The 24235-nt window shown below is 43.7% G+C and overlaps 1 protein-coding gene across 1 annotated transcript in view; it reads left to right on the top strand.

Moving 5' to 3' along the window:
* The window catches only part of LOC126188673 (homeobox protein engrailed-1-like), an 88060-nt gene that overhangs the window by 5519 nt on the left and 58306 nt on the right, over positions 1–24235 (top strand). The window contains exon 2 of the mRNA XM_049930279.1: positions 10941–11132. Within this exon, the coding sequence (XP_049786236.1) occupies positions 10941–11132 (192 nt within the window). The remainder of the gene's footprint in view (positions 1–10940; positions 11133–24235) is intronic.

The raw sequence follows: 24235 nt of genomic DNA, 5'->3' as shown, positions 1-24235 counted from the left end.
TCTGTGGTGGAGTGTGCGCTATTTTGAAACGTCGTGACAAATTAAAAACGTATTCCTGACCGGGACTCAAACCCAGAACCTTGACTTTCGCGGGTAATATTATTACTGTCCTGTCCACGAACCACCATTACAGCTTGCTTTACCGCCAGTGTCTCCCTCTTCTAATCTGAAAATTTCACAGTACCCTTTTGCATAACTCGTAAGACTAGAACGCTTGGGAAAAAGGATATAATGGGGAAATAGCGTAGCTACAGCTGAGAGGGTTAGTGGCAGAGTTTGAAGAAGTGAGAACTGTACGTGGGTCGTGTCTGGATGGTCAATCGGGAAGATCATTGCTCGCAAAACTCCCGGTCATGCGTCTGAGGTCCAATCCGCAACAGGGTCCTAATCTACTAGGAACTTGCAGCACTAACAGTTGTTGGCCCGCTTTCTACGGGATAATGCCGTTAGATGGTCGTATGGAGACAGAGAACGACTAAGACAGAACTGACAGTGGTTTTGACGAACGGCAACTCTGATGAATATCCCGAGACGATGAGCAAGCTGTGCCATACCGAGAGTCGAATCTGGATTTTCTCGTTTACGTGAGCAGTTGCCTTAACCATCCGGTTATCTGCATATTTTAAAAACAGCCTCAAAAAATTTTAGTCGTACGTAAAATCTATGAACGCTGCAAATAATTCAATATCTTCTCTTGCTGACAGTACGGGTAATGTAACGGATGATGATAAACAGAACGCCGAAATTCTAAACCTAGCTTTCAAAAACTCGTTTACGGTAGAGGACTGCAGCACCATTCCCCCTTTCAATTATCGAACAAACGCAAGAATGGCTGACATAGTGGTAGTGTATCTGGTATTGTAAAACAGTTAAGATCCTTAGAAGCAAGGAAGGCATCTGGCCCAGACGGTATCTCCGTAAGGTTATATGTTAACTATGCTACAAATATAGCACCATTCTTATCCATCATCTATCAGAGATCATTGAAAAAGCGGAAAGTTCTACGGGACTGGAAGAAGGCCCAGGTCATAGCAATCTATAAAAAGGATGGAAAATCGGATGCACATAATTACCGGCTAATTTCCCTGACGTCGATTTGTTGTAGAATCATGGAACATATTTTGTCTTCAGACATAATGACCTTTCTAGACTCTGAGAACCTCATCTGCAGAAAGCAGCACGGTTTTAGGAAACAGAGGTCATGCGAGACACAGCCGGCCGTCTTTGTGCATGATATACAACAGATTCTAGATACCGGTTCCCAGGTTGATGCCATATTTCTCGACTTTCGAAAGACGTTCGACTCGGTTCCGCACTGTCGCTTGCTCCAAAAGGTGATCGCTTACGGTCTATCCGATGACATATGCGGTTGTATAGATAATTTTCTAACAGGCAGGGAGCAATATGTCGCCCTGAACGGGGTGACTTCAACAGGAACAGGCGTAACTTTAGGTGTGCCCCAGGGCAGCGTAATAGGTCCTCTGCTTTTTACGATTTACATAAACGATCTGGTTGATGGTATTGACAGCGGCCGATGATGCTCTACTCCACAGAAAAGTAGTATCACGCGAAAGTTGTGAACAAATCAATGAGGATTTGGAGAAAATAAATGGGTGGTGTAATGACTGTCAGTTATCTCTCAATATGTGTAACCTAATGCGTATAACAAGGCGAAAATCCCCATTAATGTACGAGTAAAAAAAAATGGCCAGTCTTTGGAAGCGGTAACATCCGTCAAGTATCTGGGTGTGACTATTCGAAATGATCTCAAATGGAATGATCAGATTACACAAGTAGCGGACAAGGCGAACTCTAGGTTGCGGGTTATTGGTAGAATCCTGAAGCGATGCAGTCCTCCAACAAAGGAAATAGCTTGCAATACGTTAGTTCGTCCAGTCTTAAGAGTATTGTTCATATGTATGGGACCCTTATAAGTTGGGTCTGATTCAAGAGATTGAGAAGGTTCAAAGAAGAGCAGCAAGACTCGTAATTGGTACATTTAGCCATCGCGAGAGCGTTACAAATCTCATAGAAAGTTTGAAGTGGGACACACTTGCAGATAGACGGCGCGCTAAACGGAAGGGGCTGCTCACTAAATTCCGAAATCCGATCTTTGCCGAAAATGTAGAGAGTATATTATTACCACCAACTTTCAAAACGCGCAATGATCACCATTCAAAGATAAGGGAAATTACAGCAGCTCGTACTGAGGCGTTCAGGCAGTCGTTTTTCCCTCGCGCGATCCGTGAGTGGAACGGGGGGGGGGGGGGGGGGGGGGGAATATGACTTACACGCGAATTGTGCTCTCCGGCACACAGCGCTTGGTGGCTAGCAGAGTATATATGTAGATGTAGATTATCTGAACACTTCTACAGGCCTCACTCAAACTGTCATTGTCACTAATGTTTCCACCTGCAACACATCTACCGGAGGTTCTCCCTCGTATCTCGGAATATTACCACTATGGAAACAAATATGGTGGTGGACTGTGGGCTAGTTTGTCAGAAGGGATACACAGGGTGGTTTTCCTAAATCGAGACAAACTGCAGGAAGCGTTCGATGAGAGATAAGAGAATAAGGAGCACAAAACAAGATATGACACCTGTATTTCCAAGGGAGGTACACCAACTTGTAGGTGAAGATAAAACGTGTTGTTAAAATTCCGTGTTCTGGCCGTAGACGGACCAATCGACCCGACCAACCGCCGTGTCATCGTCTGCCGTCGTCGGATGCGGTATGGAGGGACATTGGGTCAGCACACCCCTCTCCCAGTCTTTATCGGGTTTCGTGATCTTAGAACCGCCGCTAATCGGTCGAGTAACTCCTCAGTTGCCCTCACGATACAGAGTGCACCCCAGTCCAGTCCTCCCACTAAGGAAAAATCCATGGCAGTACCAAGAGTGGAGCCCGGGTCCCCCACATAGCAGTCAGCCACACTGTTAACTCAGCTACGGAAGTGTACAAAATGTGTTTAACACAGTAGAATATGACCCCATTTTCAGCACCATGCAAATGGTCAGCCAGAGCAGGGTAAAGCTTCTCTCTCTCTCTCTCTCTCTCTCTCTCTCTCTCTCTGTGTGTGTGTGTGTGTGTGTGTGTATGTAAACGCACGCGCGCGCGCGCTCGAGTGCGCCTGAAGTCTGACGGCTATTTTCACTTCCATTGGGAGAGATCAGGTAAAAATTGCAATTATATTACCATGGCACTTTTGTAACTATTGTTGGCTCTATGTCCTTTCCCGCCAAAGACAAAGACAAAAACAAACAAATAGATAAATGGTCACAGACAAGCATCAGCACCAGTCCAGCCTCAATGTATGGGCAGGGATTATTGGCGACCACCTGTTGAATATGGAGCTTAAAACACTACTGCAGACAGAACACTTGCAGTTGCCTGGTGTTTTCTCATGTGTCCTCTCAATCATTGAAACCTGCCCTGTCAAGGATCTTTTATCTCCATGCCGAAGTGTCTGTACGAAATCTGTTCAAAAAATATCTGAACTTTGTCCATAACATCTTTCTACGCTTGCCTTTAACTTATTGTGCATGGTCTCCTTCGGGATGCTTTTTCCACAATTGATACACCGCCCCCAACGCCGTTTCCACTGCCGGAAGCGGCCTTGGCGTGCCTCTTGCTGGATCGCGCGAAGTGCCGTCTCCGAATTTTGTCTATCGTAGCAAATCTTCGTCCTTTCAACGGGGTTTTCAACTTTGGAAATAAAAAAAGTCCGCAGGAACCTCGTCTGGAAAGTACGGAGGATGAGGCAGCACAGTGATTTCATTTTTTGTGCAAAAGTCACACCAACACCAACTGTGCTGGTGCGTTATCGTGGTCCAACAGCCATGACTTGTTTCGCCATATTTCAGGCCCTTTCCTTCTCACATTTTCTCGCAGGCGTCGCAACACGTCCCGATAGTACCAACGACTAACAGTTTGTCCCTGTGACACGTATTCATGATTAACTAATCCTACAAAGTCAGGGAAAGCTATCAGCATGGCTTTGACATGTGACCTGACCTGAGCTGTCAAAGCTTTTTTGGTCTCTGAGATCTTTTCCCGGTCCATGGTGAAGACTGAACCTTGGCCTCAATATCATAATCGCAGACACACGTCTCATCTTCAGTTATGATTCTCTTAATGAACATCTCATTCTCATTTGTGCAATCCAAAAGCTCTTCACAGATAGCGAGGCGAAGGTGTTTCTGGTGTTGACTCGTGAGCCGTGGGACGAACTTGTTGGCAACATGATGCATTCCAAGATGCTGTTCAAACGGCTCTAAGCACTATGGGACTTAACGTCTGAGGTCGTCAGTCCCCTAGTCTTAGAACTACTTAAACCAAACTAATCTAAGGACATCACACACATCCATGCCCGAGGCAGGATTCGAACCTGCGACTGTAGCAGCAGCGCGGTTCCGGACTGAAGCGCCAAGAACCGCTGGGCCACTTCGGCCGGCTCAAGATGCTGTGTCAGGATTTCATGACATGATATAACTGAAAAGTTACATTCTTCTGCAGTCTCTCGAACAGTCTGTCTTCGATTGGCACGCACAGTTCCGTTGACGTTTCTGACATGAGCGTCGTCGGTAGATGTCGAAGGGTATCTTGAACGAGATCTATCTTTAACTTCCGTCCGACCATTTTTAAACGTGTGGACCATTCGTAACACCGATTACGGCTTAAACACTCATCACCCTCGGCTTCCTGTATCATTTGATGTGTCTCTGTAAAGGTTTTCTGGAGTTTCACGCAAAATTTAATGCAGGCACGTTGCTACTTTAACTCTGCCACCTCGAAATTCGCAAACTGTGCGACACCATGCTCTACTCAATACAGCACTGAACAATAACTAACAGACATACTACACATGAAACACAGGCGTGTGCAGCGATGCCAACTGCATTTCACTCCAACACACCATTGGTGCGGATTTACGACTAGTCCTGAATTTTTTGAGCAGACCTCGTAACTCTCTTGAAACACATTTCCGGCCATACGTCCCTATGGCATTCTTTCCTCCTTGCAGTCTGAAGTCATTTGGGAAAATCGCTCTCTATATTAACTGAATGGCAACGGCCTTGCCGCAGTGGCTACACCGGTTCCCGTGAGATCACCGAAGTTAAGCGCTGTCGGGCGTGGTCGGCACTTGTATGGGCTACCATCCAGGCCGCCATGCGCTGTTGCCATTTTTCGGGGTGCACTCAGCCTCGTGGTGCCAATTAAGCAGCTACTCGACCGATTAGTAGCGGCTTCGGCCAAGAATACCATCATAACGACCGGGAGAGCGGTGTGCTGACCCCACGCCCCTCCTATCCGCATCCTCCTCTGAGGATGACACGGCGGTCTGATGGTCCCGGTAGGCCACTCGTGGCCTGACTACGGAGTGCTTTCTTTTAATATTAACTGAATGAAATGAACTGAAGCGAAATTAATGGATAGAGGGAGATGAAATCTTTGAAAATTCAGAGATATGAAGTGATATTATTGCATACTGTTAAGATACGCTGAACCTACAAAATAATAAATATGTCGTCAAAATTAATTACTTTATTTCTTTCAGTTCATATGCGGAGTGTTCCTTCTCATACTGGTCAGGCAAATTTTCTCTGATGTTTCGCAAATGTTTGTAATTTCGTTTTTGCAAAGTGCAGGAGGAGTCAGCCCAAACAAATACCGCTCTTCCTCCTTTCAAGCGACGCGCAGTGTCAACGGATAGCGTAGGTTTGTTTCCCGTCACAAACGCAGCAAACTGCTGAGGCCACCGGTCCCTAGACTTACACACTACTTAAACTAACTTACACTAACTTAGACTATGCTAAGAACAACACAAACACCCATGCCCGAGGGAGGACTCGAACCCCGGACGGGAGCGGCCACGCAATCAGTGTATTTTTACGGCGCCATTTCATAGAGCGGGCCCAGGTTAGTCAAGTGCGATTTTCGTTTTATCGATTTTTATCAAAAAGGAGAGTAAAACACGAAGAATAATCAGTACCCCAGCAGCGACTGAGTAGAAAATATCCTACAGTAGTCTATTACGAGATTGCCGGTGAATCTCTGTAGTCGTTCACATTGTTTAAAAATTTACCAATAATATTACAAAACGATATGAAAGGAGACGAACACATAAAGCCAGCAGAGAGAAATGGAATGTTAATTTGGAAGGTTTGTGGGAAAGTAAAATACATCTGTGAGGAGAGTAACATACAAGACACTAGTGGACAAATTTTAGAGTAATGCTCAAACGTTTACAGCCTGCATCACATGTGGGCACGAGTGCAGGACGAATTCAGAGGCGCGCTGCAACGGGTCGGTATAGTCCGTGTAAAAGGTGTAATTATGATCAACTGCTACGAAAACCTTTATCTTTGCTAGTTGTTTTGTTTATCAGTAGTCATTATCAGATACAGGAACATATTCTGTCATAGTATTGGTCTGAATAGATATATGACGTTCAACCACATTCTACATAACGTCAAAAACTTAAAAGCCCTTCGTCAGAACCTGATACATAAAACATGAAGAATATACAAAAGATCCATTGGCGTCAATTACAGAACAGTACAACGCGCCTAATGCCCTCTTTAGGTCGATGCACTTACATCGCCATCACTCCAACGAAACAAAAAACGGTCGTTCCTTATAAAATGCAGCTCAGTGCAAAAGAAGTCAATGACTTTCAAAGCAGTTAGCAGCGACGACCCCAGTCACTCAACCAAATGGTGACGGAGATGATAAAAATTTTAGTAGCTTTCACAAGCAGACTGTCCAACTTTCTTGATCTACCCAGAGGCTGATCGTTGGCTATTGCACAGTGTAGAATAAATGGTAATTACCTCTTTGTGCTGTGGGAAAGCTAGACGCATGGAATACTTCACCAAAAGTGACTTATATACTGTCGAAAACAGAATTCAAAAATATTCTTCGTATCTGGCTTATCCTAATGATAAACTGAAATTCTAAGCGCCAATCTGTTTGAAGTTAATAATTGCAAATGGGATTGTTTTTTATTAGAACATGAGAACGTCTGTAGTGCCATATCTTCAGAAACCGACATGCTACTCACCTCTACAATCCATACGTCGTGTTCGAGGGACAGCGCGATCGGAATACCCGTTTATCTATTTCGGAATGCAATTCTTATGACCTCACACTGTCTGTAATTGTCACGTTTGTCTTACGTAACTTTATGGTTGCTGGTCAAGCTGCTCTGGTAATGCGGAAGGAACATTAAAAAGAATGACTGCTCTTAGTTTGGAAGCAATTTCTTCCTGTGTCGTTATCAAAATGTAGATGGGACGCTCATGAATGTTACGACCCATTACGCTCGTCTATAGTAGGAAACACAAAATCGAAGTTCATGCATCGTGTCACAGCCTTTACACAGTTTTAAGTCCGAGGAGTAATGACGAGAAATTGCTTCCCATGCCTTCCTTTTCCAACTACACTCCATGAATAACAACGCAAACACTCAATTTAAGGATCCACGTGTACTCACGAACACACTTATACATGGGTGAGTCTGATGGAAGCTACGAACGTGTATTTAAAAAATTATGAAAGCTAAATGTGACGTCAACAGTCTGTTTATTAGTAACCATGTTCTAATTGAAGGAACTAAGCACACTAACTGTCACTTCTATAATAAATTTAATCCTTAGTGAGATTTGTCGTAAATGACAATCTCTTTTTTTAAGTCAACACCTTATATCATATAATAAATACTAGAATTAAGAATAATCTAAATAAACATTTAAAGTGGTTTAATTTGGTCCAGAAAGGTGTATATTATTCAGGAACATACATTTTCATAACTTGCTATAGGCTATAAAATGTTTATCTACGAAGATAGTTCAGTTTTTAGGTGTCCAACTCCTCCTTCACTGTCGAATTCTTAGTAGGGCCAATTGATATATATATATATATATATATATATATATATATATATTATTAACAATATCAGATACCGTGAGTGATACGTAGAACCCGCTTCTGCGCATCCTTAGTATAGTAAAGTGATTAACGTAAATAACTGCTCTAAACTGCTTTCTGTTTGGAGGCGCAGTTGCCTAAGAATTATGCACTTCTGTGTATATACATTTACATGTATAATTTGGTATTACCTCTTAAATGACTATAAGCTTGATTTCTTGACTTGTCCCACATCCTTGAGGACCATTTCACTTACGATCTGTGTAAGGAACATTGATGTACCTAAAAAGAACACGTTCATGGTTCCACCGCGGCTGTTGCTTAATTAACAAATATTTACGTTATTGCGTTTCACACGATTGGCCAATTTCGAACCTACAGACCACTTTCAAGCGCTAGAGGTGTCGACAACATGTCGTAAGGTATCCGATTATAAGCAGCGGACATAGTAGTTCCGAAAGCAAGGGCATACATATGCAACCGGCAGGTTTAAAATACGATATATAATGATTCTGTTTGTCACTAAGAAAGTGAGCCCAAATAGTGTCTAGGAACGTGCCAATAGATTCAACGATACCACTATTTTATTCAGTAAATGTTATATTTTAAGCTTGAAGCCCGCACATGTATGTCCTTGCTTTCGGAATTACTCTGTTCGCTGCTTATAGTCTGATATATTACGACGTGATGAAGCACTTGAGAGTGGGCTGTAAGGCCGAAATTGGTCAATCGTGTGAAACGCAATAACGTAAATATTTGTTAACTAAGCAAAAGCCGAGACCGAATCATGAACTTGTCCTTCAAAAAATTCACGGATGCTGTATCCAGCATTTCACGGATGCTGTACCCAGCATGAAGAAAATTATTGATACATAATTTCTTTTTTTGTAAATATATGTGCAGCATTTTTTGTTATGATATGCTCTACACCCTCAAGGAATTCCTCATTATGCATTTACGTAACGACAAGCACATGTTATCTAGAAGTGTTCGAAACGCTTACCAGATGGCATCATTGTTTAAATGCAAAAGTGCGTGCACAGGAACATTACAAAGATGGCTGTACCACTATCACGTGTTATGTTACTCCATTTCTGTGTAGTTGAATATGTCAAACGTATTGAAAATTATCGGAGAATGAAGGTCCAATACGGTGAACTACGTTTGCCACATCACCATGTCTGCGAATGGAATCGGAAGATCGTGAATGTTATGACGTCTGTTGGCGACGTTCGTCATCCGCTTCAGGAAAATAGCATAGTGATTCCAGAAAACACTGCATATTTTTAAATCATAGTTGATGGGAAACCTCCGAGTGACACTGCAGCTGACATTTGAACTTAAACAGCGAGCGTTGAATATGTCAAACGTATTGAAAATTATCGGAGAATGAAGGTCCAATACGGTGAACTACGTTTGCCACATCACCATGTCTGCGAATGGAATCGGAAGAGCGTTGAACAAATAGGTGGTGATTTCTTGCAAGAACTGTCACTAGAGACAGTAACTGCGTTCATTAGCAGCAACTATAAAATAAGAAAGCTAATATGACATAGTGCCACTCCTCACCGCTCAAACTAAAAAGTTCGAAACACAGTAGTCAACAGGAAACAATATGGTAACCCTATTTTGGGATGAAAAATGAATCTACTTAGAACACTTCACGTCAAGAAAGGCCACTATCGGTACTGCATATAGTTGTGAGATACTAAAATATCAACTTCGGCCTGAGTATTGCGTACTCTGATGAAGCCCACCTGCAATAGTATGCGAAACGTTTCTACATCATTTCACAGAATCTCTCGGCCGGCCTACAACCCAGAAGTATTTTTTGGAAATAAAGGAATATAATTCCGCCTCAGCCACAGAGATCTCTATTAAAGGCAACTGGTTTCAGGAAATGTAATTTCCATCTTCATTTCAGTTTGCGTTAGATAATTGTCGTGTTCATTGACTGACATGTTATTAATTTCGAGACATTCAACACAAACTCTTTTGGAACTACTGGTAAGATATTTGGTTATTCATGGCTTTTTCTTGTTAATGTTACTCAAAAAATGTATTTTAACGTAGCCGACTGCGGCAAATCGATTGGGGCAAATCGACTGGGGCAACTTCACGAGATAATCATCTCAATGGACTGATTATTTCAAAGTAGCTTTGGTTACTAATGCAGTTAACGTGTTCAAAGAATATGAAATCGAACTTTAAGAACTCCTTGAGTTCAACGAGAATCATTTTGATGCAGCGGATACGATGTCGTGTTCTTGGTGTGGATAACACCGAAACTGAGAATGTTCGTGTTCGAGCTGCAGCACCTGAAAGCCAAACCATACAGACTCCTAATTATTCTTCTGATGAACTTCAGACCGATCATAATATATAAGCCAAAAAGTTGCCAAAGTATTTTTCATTTTAAAGCACGGGTTAAAGAAAAGTCATACGTTAAAAAGCAGAATAGTCACAGAACGCAAAGCGCAAGTGTGAACTGCCTCACGTAAAATCCGATGGTGGTTGATAAGGAAGGGCAGAGGAACATTTAAGAAGAACATTTAAAACAACAAAGAAACTCTTCCAAAGAAACCCGGCTACGTTTAACCTCCATCAGAAGACTGTACAGAATGTTACAAATATGTCTAATTTTTATTGACGAGTAACATTGATCTAGAGTCATATTAATCTTAAACACCCAAATCCTTTCATTAAATATCGTTCAAATAAGAAATACGCAGCAATATTTAATTAATCAATTACAAGCCTAAATATATTCAACTTTTATCAATAAGGCCGTATTGTCCCAGTGTCAAAGTCATCTTGCCCCGGTACTAGGACAAGATGATAGTCTTCCATTAGCTTTTAAAATTGGCAAAATTATTCTCATTGTTTTAAAAATTTAGTGAACTAGATACAATACAATAAGAGGACAGTTTTTTAATACGTGTAAAGAAAAACAAACTATCTCCGTAAGTTAATTTATTAATAATTGCCCAATCTACTCTACGTTACAGGAATCAGATGCCAATACGATCAGGCTTCTCTGTCTACTCGACACGACTACTACTACTACTACTACTACTACTGCTGCTGCTGCTACAACAACAACAACAACAACAACAACAACCACCATCACCACATCCGCCGTCACCACCACCACCACCACCACCACCACCACCACACCAGACTAGAGAAAGCTATCAGCTGTTCGTTTGATTTTGTGACAAGTGCATTTGATTGGGCAGCACAGATATGTTTTACACAGCTCAGCGCCTAATCAGCATCAACAGAGATTTGAACGAATAAAATTATAACAAAGAGTAACACTACATTCCATTCCAACCACGTTACGACGCAGACGGGGCCAGGTGTGATTTTGGAAGGCCATTAGATACGAAGCACAACTCTGTTGTATAACTCTGTTATAACAATGGAAAACTTAAATTTATTCAGTGGGACGGAGATTTTTTTCCCTCAATGTTTCATTGTTACTGAGCGTGCCCACGCAAGATGACCACGAGTCGTGTGTTGGCTTAGTGTCCAGTGCCACGGGGGAAAGTCTAAGGAACTGTAGCCTTGTAACAGCTCCTTTTTTAATTACGTTTACGCTGTTTTCCTGTGTATTTTGTAGTTAACATCTCTAGATTCCTGTAATTTTATACGAGGTTATGTGAAGAGTTTTCTTTATGAAGTCCGTTGAGCATGTAGGAAACCCTTTGTTAACATGTTCCACATAAGTATCACAACAAACGAGTTTCAGAAGTAGCTCAAGCATAGACTGCTCATCAGCTGCTTTATGATACGTAGTTTAAAGCTTAACTATGTTACCAATCGATACAATGGCCTCACACGGCCTCCGTTTAATCTGGGCAGAGAGAGACAGAGAGAAAGAATACGTGTGTCTCGTATGAAGTTGTGTCTCGTTGAAGGAGTCATAGCTTGTAACTTCCTGTGTGCCATAAAGCTACGCTTTATTGTTTACATAGCAATTAGAAGGTGCCGGGGCATCTTGCAATACTGTTAAAAGTTGGATAAATTTCTATTCTTGGAAAGTATAAGACGTTATATTAATTAATTAAACTTTCGGAATTACTAAGAGGATTATTGTGTTGATAACAGACATAGCTCTAGATCAATGTTCTTCATCGACAGCAGCCAGACACAAGTTTTCTTCCTTCAGAATAAGAACTATCGTCATGCAACCACGTGTAGCGTTTGTGACTATCCAGTCCTCTTACTGAGAGACAATGTAGATCTCATCAGAAGCAGGACACTGCACTACACTTCCTTTGGAAGTTTTTCTTTGTTGTTTTAAATGTTCTTGTTCCACCTTTAGCCGACACCCTTTCCAATCAACATCAGTTATATAGAATCTTCTTATAGCACTTTCATTGTGTTCTGTGCGTTTTCTTTTTCTCACACATGGACTTCCTTTAGGCAATGGTTTAAAATCAAAAACACTTAGCATTTGTTAAATGTCCTGTTTCTTCATTTGGTATACATGATGTTCAGTAGGCAATTAATCAGGAATGTCAATGAATTGACCTCTTGGTACTGCAGCCTGAGCAAGAACAATTCCAATTTCTGTCTCGTTCGTAACAAGACCTCGATATGTCGTTTCTACCGCAGCAAAATATTACTGGAATGCATTAATTACATTAACGACTGAAGTTGGTATGAAACTAGTGCTCAGTTGATGACGTGGTCGTCAGCTTGTCCCAATAAACTTGGCCCAAGCAAGTGTTTTATTTCTGAAGTAGAGTTAACAGCAATAAGACACGAATAAAAGTGACTGTGAAACGCATATCGTCTGTGTAGTTATCTATAATAAAGAACAACCAAACATTTTACTAGTTATTGCACAAGAACTTAAATTCGATGTTAAGAAACTTATAAACCGTTAAGCAATGTACACGACAGTTATCTTATGCACACCGAACTGGTAGCAACAGTTTCACTTTGCGAGTTTTTGTAGTGTCTCATTGCGTGAAGCCTTAGTATGAGGGGAGTTCAATAAATAATGCAGCACATTTTTTTCCTGAGCCAATTTAGGTCGAAAAATGCGGAAATTTTTGAGGGACATCGTGGAACATTCCAGCTTCAGCCTCTATAGTTTCGTGAAGTTCAGTAGGTGGTGACCTTCAAAATGGCGTCTGCGACGGACGTGCGTTCGAAGCAGAGAGCTTTCGCCATAAAACAAGAGCATCAGAGATATTCATAGGTTTGCATAATGTCTGCAGAGACCTGGCAGTGATCAAAAGCACGGGGGAACGTTGGGCGAGGCGTCTGTCATCAAATTTTCAAATGTGTGTAAGGGAGCAAACTGCTAAAGTCTTCAGTCCCTAGACTTACACACTACTAACGTAAACTAATTTATGCTAAGAACTACACACACACCCATACCGGAGGGTGGACTCGAACCTCCGGCGGGAGGAGCCGCGCAATCCATGACATGGCGCCTCTAACCACGCGCCTACTCCACGCGCCGCGTCTGTCATCATCGCAACAGGGTCGCGCAACGCTGTCCAGTCTCCTTCGTGCTGGCCGGCCGCACACAGCTGTGACTCCTACAATGTTGGGACGTGCGGACACTCTCATCGAGGTGATCTCCTTCTCCACGACACTAAAAGGCCTCACACAAGTCTGCGCACGCTACAGGAGCTCAAAAAACATCTTTGGTTTGTTTTTCCTCGTCCACCCTACAGCCCTGATCTCGCACTTTCCAACTTCCAACCGTTTGGCCCAATGAGGGATGCAGTCTGCAGGAAACAGTACGTGGACGATGGGGTGATTTATTGACACAACAAGACGTTGGCTCCGACGTCGACCAGTACAGTGGTATCAGGCTCTCACAGTAAGTTGGCGTTAGGCAATCGCAGTGAACGGAGATTATGTTGAGAAGCAGGGTTTTGTAGCTAGAAGAGTGGGGAATAATATGGTGTATTGGAATCCTGGGGCAACGGCCTTGCCGCAGTGGAAACGCCGGTTCCCGTCAGATCACCGAAGTTAAGGTCTGTTGGGTGAAGCCGGCACCTGTATGGGTGACCATCCGGGCCGCCATGCGGTGTTGCCGTTTCTGGGGGTGCACTCAGCCTCGTGGTGCCAATTGAGGAGCTACTCGACCGAATAGTAGCGGCTGCGGTCACAGAAAACTAGTGTAACGAATGGAAGAGCAGTGTGCTGACCACACGCCTCTGCTATCCGCATCCTCATCTGAGGATGACACGGATGTCGGATGGTCCCGATGGGCCACTTGTGGCCTGAAAACGGAGTGCTTGGAATCCTGAATAAAATCAACCTGTTTTCATCATAAAGCGTTTAATTGCTTATTGAACGCCCCTCGTAAAGGTATGAACTTATATGAATGGATTGGTCATATTAAACCTCTCATCAATTTTCTCCGGTCTCTCCTAAATTGACTGTTGGATGAATTAGATTATAGCTGGGTGTGACTACTAACACCAGCGGATTTCTGTAGAATAATATCGCTGGCCAATAGGTTAAATTTTTTTAAACTGTCGTATATTTAATTTCAGCTGAAGGACTGATATCGCGCTTACTTGCATCACAATGCTTTGCTCTTTACAAGTTTGCATTTGATCGACCTGATTCCACCCTAGCTTCATTTTAACGAGAAGCCGAAATTAATTGAATACGCGATTATGTGATTAAAGGGAGCGTAATTAATTCTTCAAATGGGGGCATCTTATTTGAAAATCATTAGACAGCGAAGCCGGTCTGATTATTGACAGGGGTCGCGGCAGGTATAGCCGGCTGCCCGGGAGGGGTAGGAGGGAACTCCTTAATAAAAGGGCCGCGTATTCAATGCAAAGAACCACCGTTTAACAGCCGCTAACAGTTCAGTAATGTTGCGCAATGCTTCATTATGCATACTGGGCTGTAATGGTACTTAAACATCAACAATAATTCGTTTTCAAAGCTATTATTCTATTTTATTGGAATTAAAAATTGTTCAAATGTGTGTGAAATCTTATGGGACCTAACTGCTAAGGTCATCAGCCCCTAAGCTTACACACTACTTAACCTAAATTTTCCTAAGGACAAACACACACACCCATGCCCGAGGGAGGACTCGGACCTCCGCCGGGACCAGCCGCACAGTCCATGACTGCAGCGCCTTAGACCGCTCGGCTAATCCCGCGCGGCTTGGAATTAAACCTTCATAAAAACTCACGGAGCTATACTACAAGCCGCCACGCAAACATATACGATGTGTGATTGGAAAGTTTTAAGAATCGGCTTGTAATTGTACAATGGTGGTACTTACATGCTATTGTGATGCATTTCCTTCAGAATAGTCCCCTTCTGATTGAATACACCGACTCTAACGGTTTTATCACTTTTGGAAACACTCCTGGAAATTTTTTTCCTGAAGTGTATTAAGGACGCTCTCCGTATTTGCCTGGATGTCTTCAATCGAGTCAAATCGCTTCCCTTTCAGTGAAAATTTCAGTTTAGGAAACAGGTAGAAGTTCGCAGGGGCAAAATCAGGGGAATATGGTGGTTGTGGAAGCACGGGAATGTTGAATATGGTAAAAAATTCAACGCTGGAGAAGGCACGATGAGCCGGAGCATTGTCATGATGTGGCACCCAACTCCTGTCTTTCCTTTTCTTCCGCACCTTTTCGGGCAAACGCTCAAGGACACATTTGTAGTACTCCTCGTTAATTGTCTGTCCTTCAGGGGTAAATTCATGATGCACAATACCGGTAGAATCGAAAAAAATCACCAACATTATCTTCACTTTCGACCGACTTTGCCGTGCTTTTTTCGATCGTGGTGAACCTGGAGTCTTCCACTGCGAAGACTGCACTTTGGTTTCGCTTCCATACCCCACGATTCGTCACCTCTAATTACCCTATTTACAAAAGCTGGGTCATTTTTAGTCCGATTTATCGATTATTAGCACACTTCAAGTCGGTATTGTCTCTGGTCACTTGACAACGCTCTTGGAATGAATTTTGCGGATACTCGACACATGCTCAAATCTTCAGCTAAAATTGACTGAACTGCGTAGAAACTTAAGTTCATCAGCTAACTCCCTAGTTGTAAGTCTACGATCAGAGTGCACTAAGTCGCGAACTTCACAACATTTTCATTCGTTTTTGAGGTGGAAGGATGGCCGGACCGTGGTTCATCTTCAAATGAATCGCGGCCATTTTTAGATCTGTTGAACCAGACAGAAAGATTTGACTGGCTAATACAATTATCTCCGTAAACTGTTTTCAATAGTTCGTAAGTCTCAGAAGCGTCGTTGCTCCGTTTTTGCTTCCATTTTCGCAAACAGAATCCGGCAGCCGCCCGGTGTGGCCGAGCGGTTCTAGGCTGTTCAGTCTGGAACCGCGCGACCTCTACGGTCGCAGGTTCCAATCCTGCCTCTGGCATGGATGTGTGTTCTGGCCTTAGGTTAGTTGGGTTTGAGTAGTTCTAAGTTCTAGGGGACCGATGACCTCAGATGTTAAGTCCCATAGTGCCCAGAGCCATTTGAACCATTTGGAATACAGTAACAAGCCCTAACAGACCCGCACTCAACCAACTGTCACAATGAACTGAATAAAGAAAACGCAGTTTGCTGTCAGAGGGCGTTCAACCACAAGGCATTGCCTGATATCTGCAAATGTTTTATTCGCCTTCATGGCTTAAAAAAAATTCTGAGACTTCCGTGCGAATTTATAGTAGTACGTACCGGTGTATTCTATTACATGTATGAAGAAACTCCTAGTACATTTGTTCGATTTTGTGAATGTGCTAGCGAATATGGACGAATTAACGGCTAGATTTGTGTTTACTGATTAAAACTGGTTGCTGGACCAGGATTGGAACTTGTGACGTTTGCTTTTCGTGTGCACGTGCTCTATCGACTTTTTGTTTTTTTTTTTTTTTTTTTTTATTTCTGGCCGACTGAGGTATATAAGCATGGCTCATAACCCCTGCTCACAGCTTTGCTTCCACCAGTATCTCCTCTTCGAGCTTCCAAATACCACAGAAGTTATATATATCTTGTGGGACTAGCATTCTTATGTTGTAGAGACATGGCTTAGCCACATCCTGAAGACTGTTACCAGAATGAATTTTCACTCTGCAGTGGACTGTGCGGTGACCTGAATCTTCCTGATAGGGCACTTAAGCTTCCATTGTGCCGGAAGAGACTCGAACCTGGTACGATTGAGCCTTTACCTGTTTGAGCCCCATACAGCAGGAAATCTGACAGGAGCTTTCAAATCGGCACACACTCTGCTGAAAATTGAAAATTCATTCCGGATTGCTATTTACGTCACTGACCGGTCGATTACAGACAACAAGGCTACCATGTGCATAAGGGAGCAAATGTGCCATTTGCTAGGCGTAGTCATATAGGTGCAGTGTCTGTCTAATGTTAAAAATAAAAAAAAAAGTTCAAATGGCTCTGAGCACTATGGGACTTAACTTCTGAGGTCATCAGTCCCCTAGAACTTAGAACTACTTAAACCTAATTACGCCGAGGACATCACACACATCCACGCCAGAGGCAGGATTCGAACCTGCGACCGTAGCAGTCTCGCGGTTCGAGACTGTAGCGCCTAGAACCACTCGGCCACCCGGCCGGCTGTAATGTTAAAACTAACAACTATCACAATAAAGACTTCCCATCCGAGGCGCTTTCAAGCGTATTTTAAAAGGTTAAAAGCATTATCGTGCTATCAGTTCAGTGTACAGTCGATCAACTCCACATTCGCCTTCGCGACTTTCTCCGCTCATCTTTTCCGATCGCTAGCCCAAACAACGTACCTATTTTAAGCGCGCCCATTTTAACAAAACAAACTTTGTGGTTTGAGCGCCATATAAAGGGTGGTCAGAAACAGTCTGAATAACTTGTAAGGGTGTTGAAGAATAGGTTGTACGGGGAAATAATTGTTAACAAGAATATCGACACCTTGCGCTGTTTCCGAGTTAATTAGCATTAAAGTTAGCCTTTGAGATCGCAAATTCAAGCGGCCCGCCCAAAGGTGTCACCAAACGTGTTCTTTTCCATTTGGTTACCTAAAACCGAGCAAGAGAGCGATACAAAAATATGGCATTTGACAGCAGTAAGGACCGAGCCCGAGCCGAAGTATCTTGCGCTGTCATCCACACTAAGTGCATCTGTCGGACAGCTTGAATCTACGCGCGGAACGACCTGGTTGGTTAACTTCAATGCCAATTAATTCGGAAGCGGCGCAGTGTATCGAATATTGTTCTTAACTAATATTTCTCACCAAAACCTATCCTCCAACAACGTTACAAGCTTTTCAAACTGTTTAATTGCTCTGAGCACTATGGGACTCAACGTCTGAGGTCATCAGTCCCCTATAACTTAGAACTACTTAAACCTAACTAACCTAAGGACATCAAACACATCCACGCCCGAGGCAGGATTCGAACCTGCGACCCTCATCACAAAAATTGTGCATGGCACATGTGTGTATGAATTAAAAAAAAAAAAACTCCTGTCTAATAAGCAAGTACCCCCTGATGAACAAACAGATTGTAACCAACATCTTAATAGCATGTTGACCCGCCTTTCGAACGCACAACAGCAGAGATTCTGAATGGCATGGATTCGACAAATCCTCGGTAGGTTTCCGGAGGCATGGGGCATTAGAAATCTACACAAAGGTCACGCACTTCTCATAAATCAACTGGCGCTCATGAGTGTCCAACACGTAGTTCTTCGGGTTCAGATCAGGCGAATTTGGCGTTCAAAGCACTGACGTAAGTTCACTAACATACTCCCCAAACCACTGAAACATTATTCTGGCCTATAGGGAGATGCTATAGCAATTGGGGAAGATATGAAGCGTGGCAGGATGCAGACGGTCCGCAATAATGTTCATGTACATTCTAGGGGAAAAAAAAAGACGCACGGCAAAGGAATTACCCGAATCGGACGGAAATCGGTAGATGTGATGTGCATATACAGAGTAACAAATTGTTGTGTACATAGTTCCGCGTACTCAGCGCGTACACAACTTTCCCACTAGAGCGCGCCCCGCTAAGCACAACAGCGCAGGCGCAGCGCTCGTCTGTCTCCGCACTACGAGATGGCGCTGCCTTAGAGGTGGACCAAATTCTGCTTCCGCCGATCCGCGTATTAATATGTAACGCAGGCAATGAGATTGCTTCTAACGTAGAACCTTTTCTCCTCGCGGGTCACACTCGCGCAGTGATACCTGAACGCGCGAGGTATTATAACGAGTGTACAGACCTCCGATTAGTCAGTCTGCATTTGTCTGCACCAGTCTGTACCAGTCTGCATTAGTCTGTACCAGTCTATAGTCAATTTTCAGCCTGCACCTAAGAAGATTATCATATTCCTGTACATAGCCATGAAGATACATGTATAGACACTTTGTCAATTATCAGAGATATGTGAGAATACGATTAACGTACCAAGACCAAAGGAACTTCAGATTGTCAATTGTAAATAGCTTCCAGAATCAAGTTACGTAATGTCTATCCTTTTTATTATTTTAATAAATGTGTGTGAAAATTAATCAAGTTCTGTTTATAGCTGGTCACGTCAATCTGCTACACTAAGGGTGCAAGTGGCATTTCTATCGTCTGAGCTAACGGCAGAAGATAAACACGCCTCGATAAGACCACGAGACATATTGCTGACACTCGCTTACTTCGTTAGAGCGACAAGTCAAATAATTTGATGGTGTGTGTACCGAAGGTCTTACAGTACTACGCACACCACACAAATGATTAGAATTTCAGATAAAAGAGAAAGAGCTTTATAAATTGAGCAAGAGAGTAACGCTTTGGTGCCATCCGGCCCTTATGCAAGGGGCTGTTCGGCTTGACATTGATTGACAAAGTTGTTGGATGTGCTCCTGAGGGGTACAGTGCCACATTCTGCCCAACTGGTGCATTTAGATTGTCAAAATCGAAAGATGATTGGAGGGTCCTGCCCAAAGTCCTCCAAGCATTCTCAATAGGGCCGGCCGTTATTGCCGAGTGGTTCTAGGCGCTTTAGTCAGGAACCGCGCTGCTGCTGCGGTCGCAGGTTCGAATCCTGCCTCGGGCATGGATGTGTGTGATGTCCTTAGGTTAGTTAGGTTTAAGTAGTTCTAAGTTCTTGGGGACTGATGACCAGAGATGTTATATTCCATAGTGCTTAGAGCCATTTGAACCATTTTTTTTTTCCTCAATAGGGGAGACATTCGGCTACGTTGCTGTGCAAGGTAGGGTTAGCAATTACGAAGACAAGCAGCATAAACTCTCGCCGTGTATGCAGCAATTTAGACGCCTGAAGGTCTCTACATCTACATCTACATCTACATCTACATCCATACTCCGCAAGGCACCTGACGATGTGTGGGGGAGGGTACCTTGAGTACATCTATCGGTTCTCCCTTCTATTCCAGTCTCGTATTGTTCGTGGAAAGAAGGATTGTCGGTATGCGTCTGTGTGGGCTCTAATCTCTCTGATTTTATCCTCATGGTCTCTTCTCGAGATATACGTAGGAGAGAGCAATATACTGCTTGACTCCTCGGTGAAGGTATGTTCTCGAAACTTCAACAAAAGCCCGTACCGAGCTACTGAGCGTCTCTCCTGCAGAGTCTTCCACTGGAGTTTATCTATCATCTCCGTAACGCTTTCGCAATTACTAAATGATCCTGTAACGAAGCGCGCTGCCCTCCGTTGGATCTTCTCTCTCTCTTCTACCAACGCTATCTGGTACGGATCCCACACTGGTGAGCAGTATTCAAGCAGTGGGCGAACAAGCGTACTGTAACCTACTTCCTTTGTTTTCGGATTGGATTTCCTTAGGATTCTTCCAATGAATCTCAGTCTGGTATCTGCTTTACGAACGATCAACTTTATATGATCATTCCATTTTAAATCACTCCTAATGCGTACTCCCAGATAATTTATGGAATTAACTGCTTCCAGTTGCTGACCTGCTATATTGTAGCTAAAACATAAGGGATCTTTCTTTCTATGTATTCGCAGCACATTACACTTGTCTACATTGAGATTCGATTGCCATTCCCCGCACCATTCGCTGCAGATCCTCCGGCATTTCAGTACAATTTTTCATTGTTACAACCTCTAGATATACCACAGCATCATCCACAAAAAGCCTCAGTGAACTTCCGATGTCATCCACAAGGTCATTTATGTATATTATGAATAGCAACGGTCCTACGACACTCCCCTGCGGCACACCTGAACTCACTCTTACATCGGAAGACTTCTCTCCATTGAGAATGACATGCTGCGTTCTGTTGTCTAGGTATTTGGTATTTCGGTTAATGTTTTATATTGAACAGCCGAGACTCCGCTACCATTCAGTATAAAGACGGACTTCGAGAGAACTGCCGGACGTGTCTGACTGATTCAGCCTTTCCCGCTTGGGAAAGCTCCTGAACGCGAAATTCCACCAAAGTGGCCCGCGCCCCGTGTGAGTACGGCCTCGGCCGTTCGCAGCTCGCCAGGCGCGGCGGCGTGCGATGCGGCAGCCCGCGTGGCGCAGCGCGGCCGCGGCCCGGCACGCACGCCCTACGGCCGCACTTGCGTGCTCCAAATTACTCGGGGGGCAGGCTGTGGAGGAAGAAGGCTCACCACTAACGCCGAGACTCAGCCGCTCCCCTCCGCGCACCCCGGCGGTAATTTCTTAAAAATAAAAACGCCGAGGCAGCCCGTAATCGTGCGGCCACTAGAAGTTTCGTGAGATATTCCCAGAAGCGGGCAGACCTAAGGCGTTGGCCGTCGCCTTGTTCCGCCCGCCGATGTGGCGATGCGATGTGATGTGTATCTGATGAATACATTGAACGGCGGGAGGCACAACGGAGGCGGGCGGCCGGGGACAAAGAGCGGCCAGGGGTGGGGGCCGTGCCGCTGCCGGCTGCTACACTGCCCGAGTATACGAGGGGTGAGAGACCGCAGCGTGGGACGCAGCGGCAGTGGGTGGGTCCAGGAGGCGTCCTCCGTATTAACAAACCGCTTCTACTGTATTTACTCCTTTATTATTGGATCACTACCAGTTTCGTGACACTAAAAGCCACATCTTCAGTTTCTTAAGTTTCATCTTCTCTTAGTATGTATCAAAATTCACTACAGTCTTGGATCCTTTTAACTGTCAAAGTGAACAATTTTTTAAAACTTCTGATGAAACAATAATTTTTAGAATTTTAAAGTTCTTAATGTTTCTTAAACTTTTAAGGTATAGTCAGTGGACACTGCCGGCATATCTGTTTCGTTGCCGTAATACATGCATGTGATATTCCTCTTTTACGCCCTAGCTTCATAATTTGCAGGCGTGGCTTGGAAAAAATATGAATGTCAACTGTCAGTAACACAATGGTATTCTACAGATTGTTTTTTTTTAAGTTTTTGTTCTGTTTGTCCAAATATTCCTTCTACTTATTCACCATTCGTGTATCCTACAAAAGACTACCAACCATTCGGCCGAGCCCGCGCATCATCAGCGCACGCGCCTGCCGTCCACAGGCAAGCTGTTTACTTCCCTGTCGTCACTATGAGAGAGCACGTGGCCGCGCCCCGTGTTCGCGATTCCGTATAGATCGGAGGAGCGGTAAGTGCGGTTCTCCGTCAATAGCTATTTACTTGACGGATTTGGTCAAGGTAGAACACCCCTCTATTTTGTGGCAGCCACTTCTTGGTTTCTCATTCTGGCCCAAAACTACGTCTTAACAGTTTTCATTTATTTTCTCCTTACGAATGGGTCACTATGGGATGACTGGAGCCCGCCCGGGAAGGAGCGGGCGGGAAGGAGTGCCGGTCCCCGGCACGAATCCGCCCGGCGGATTTATGTCGAGGTCCGGTGAGCCGGCCAGTCTGTGGATGGTTTTCAGGCGGTTTTCCATCTGCCTCGGCAAATGCTAGCTGGTTCCCCTTATTCCGCCTCAGCTACACTATGTCGGCGATTGCTGCGCGCCCGCCGGAGTGGCCGAGCGGTTCTAGGCGCTACAGTCTGGAACCGCGGGAACGCTACGATCGCAGGTTCGAATCCTGCCTCGGGCATGGATGTGTGTGATGTCCTTAGGTTAGTTGGGTTTAAGTAGTTCTAAGTCTAGGGAAATGATGACCTCAGATGTTAAATCTCATAGTGCTTAGAGCCATTTGAACCATTTGAATCTGTACAATGTGGCTGTAAAATAAGATTGAAGGTCAGATCAATTTTAAACATCCTTCTTCACGATACGCACAAGCGGAGACAATGAACTCTGACTTGTTTCTTCTACAGGAACCATGGCATGAGCAATGTTTCGAGTAACTTACTCGACATCTGGTTCTCATCTACGTGACGAAGGGCGTCCTCTTGAAAGTCAAGAGTGAGCGCAATCGAGTACCACAGTCACCCTTCCCTTTTGCGAATGAACCAGTTTCTCGCAGCTGTTGTTGTAAATGGACGAAAATGGTATGTGAGGTCGTAGCTACAACGGAGGCTAACAAAGGTGTCCTCTTCTCAGTTTGTGCGCGTAACGTATTAGTAAAACGGGAAATTTGAAAATGAACCGATTTTCTAACTTATTTTATATCGAAACTGTACATTTCCGGGCATAGGTTCCTTATCAACAATTTATATACTAAGTTCCCTTACAACATCCCCTTTTTTGTGTTTTGATGCAGCCCGCCACGAATTCATCTCCTGCGCTAACCTCTTCATCTCAGAGTAACACTTGTTCCCTATGTGCTCAATTATTTGTTGGAGGTATTCAAATCTGTATCTCCCTCTACAGTTTTTAGCCTCTACAGTTCACTTTAGTACCAAGGAGGTTATTCCCTGATTCCTTAACACATATTCTATCGTCCTGTCCCTTCTTCTTGTCAGTATTTTCCATGCGTCCTTTCTTTTGCCGATTTCACAGAAAACCTCATCATCACCTATCCTATCATTCCACCTTGTTTTCAACTTTTTTTGTAGGACCACATCTCAATCGCTCCCATTCTCTTCTGTTGTTATTTTCTCACTGTCCATGATTCACTACCATACAACGCTGTGTTCCAAATGTACATTCTCAGAAATTTCTTCCACCAATTAAGGTCAATGTTTGATACCAGTAGCATTCTCTTGCACAGGAATCCACTCTTTGCCTATGCCAGTCTGCTTTTCAAGTCCTTCTTGCTTCGTCTTGCACGAATAATTTTGCTACCACGATAGCAGAATTCCTTTAAGTCGTGTACACCGTGATCTACATCTACATCGATACTCTGCAAATCACATTTAAGCGCCTGGCAGAGGGTTCATCGAACCACTTTCACAACTCGCTATTATTCCAATCTCGTATAGCGCGA

Source organism: Schistocerca cancellata, chromosome 5, assembly GCF_023864275.1.
Source record: "Schistocerca cancellata isolate TAMUIC-IGC-003103 chromosome 5, iqSchCanc2.1, whole genome shotgun sequence".
NCBI lineage: Eukaryota > Metazoa > Arthropoda > Insecta > Orthoptera > Acrididae > Schistocerca > Schistocerca cancellata.
This window is presented reverse-complemented; position numbering and strand designations above follow the sequence as displayed.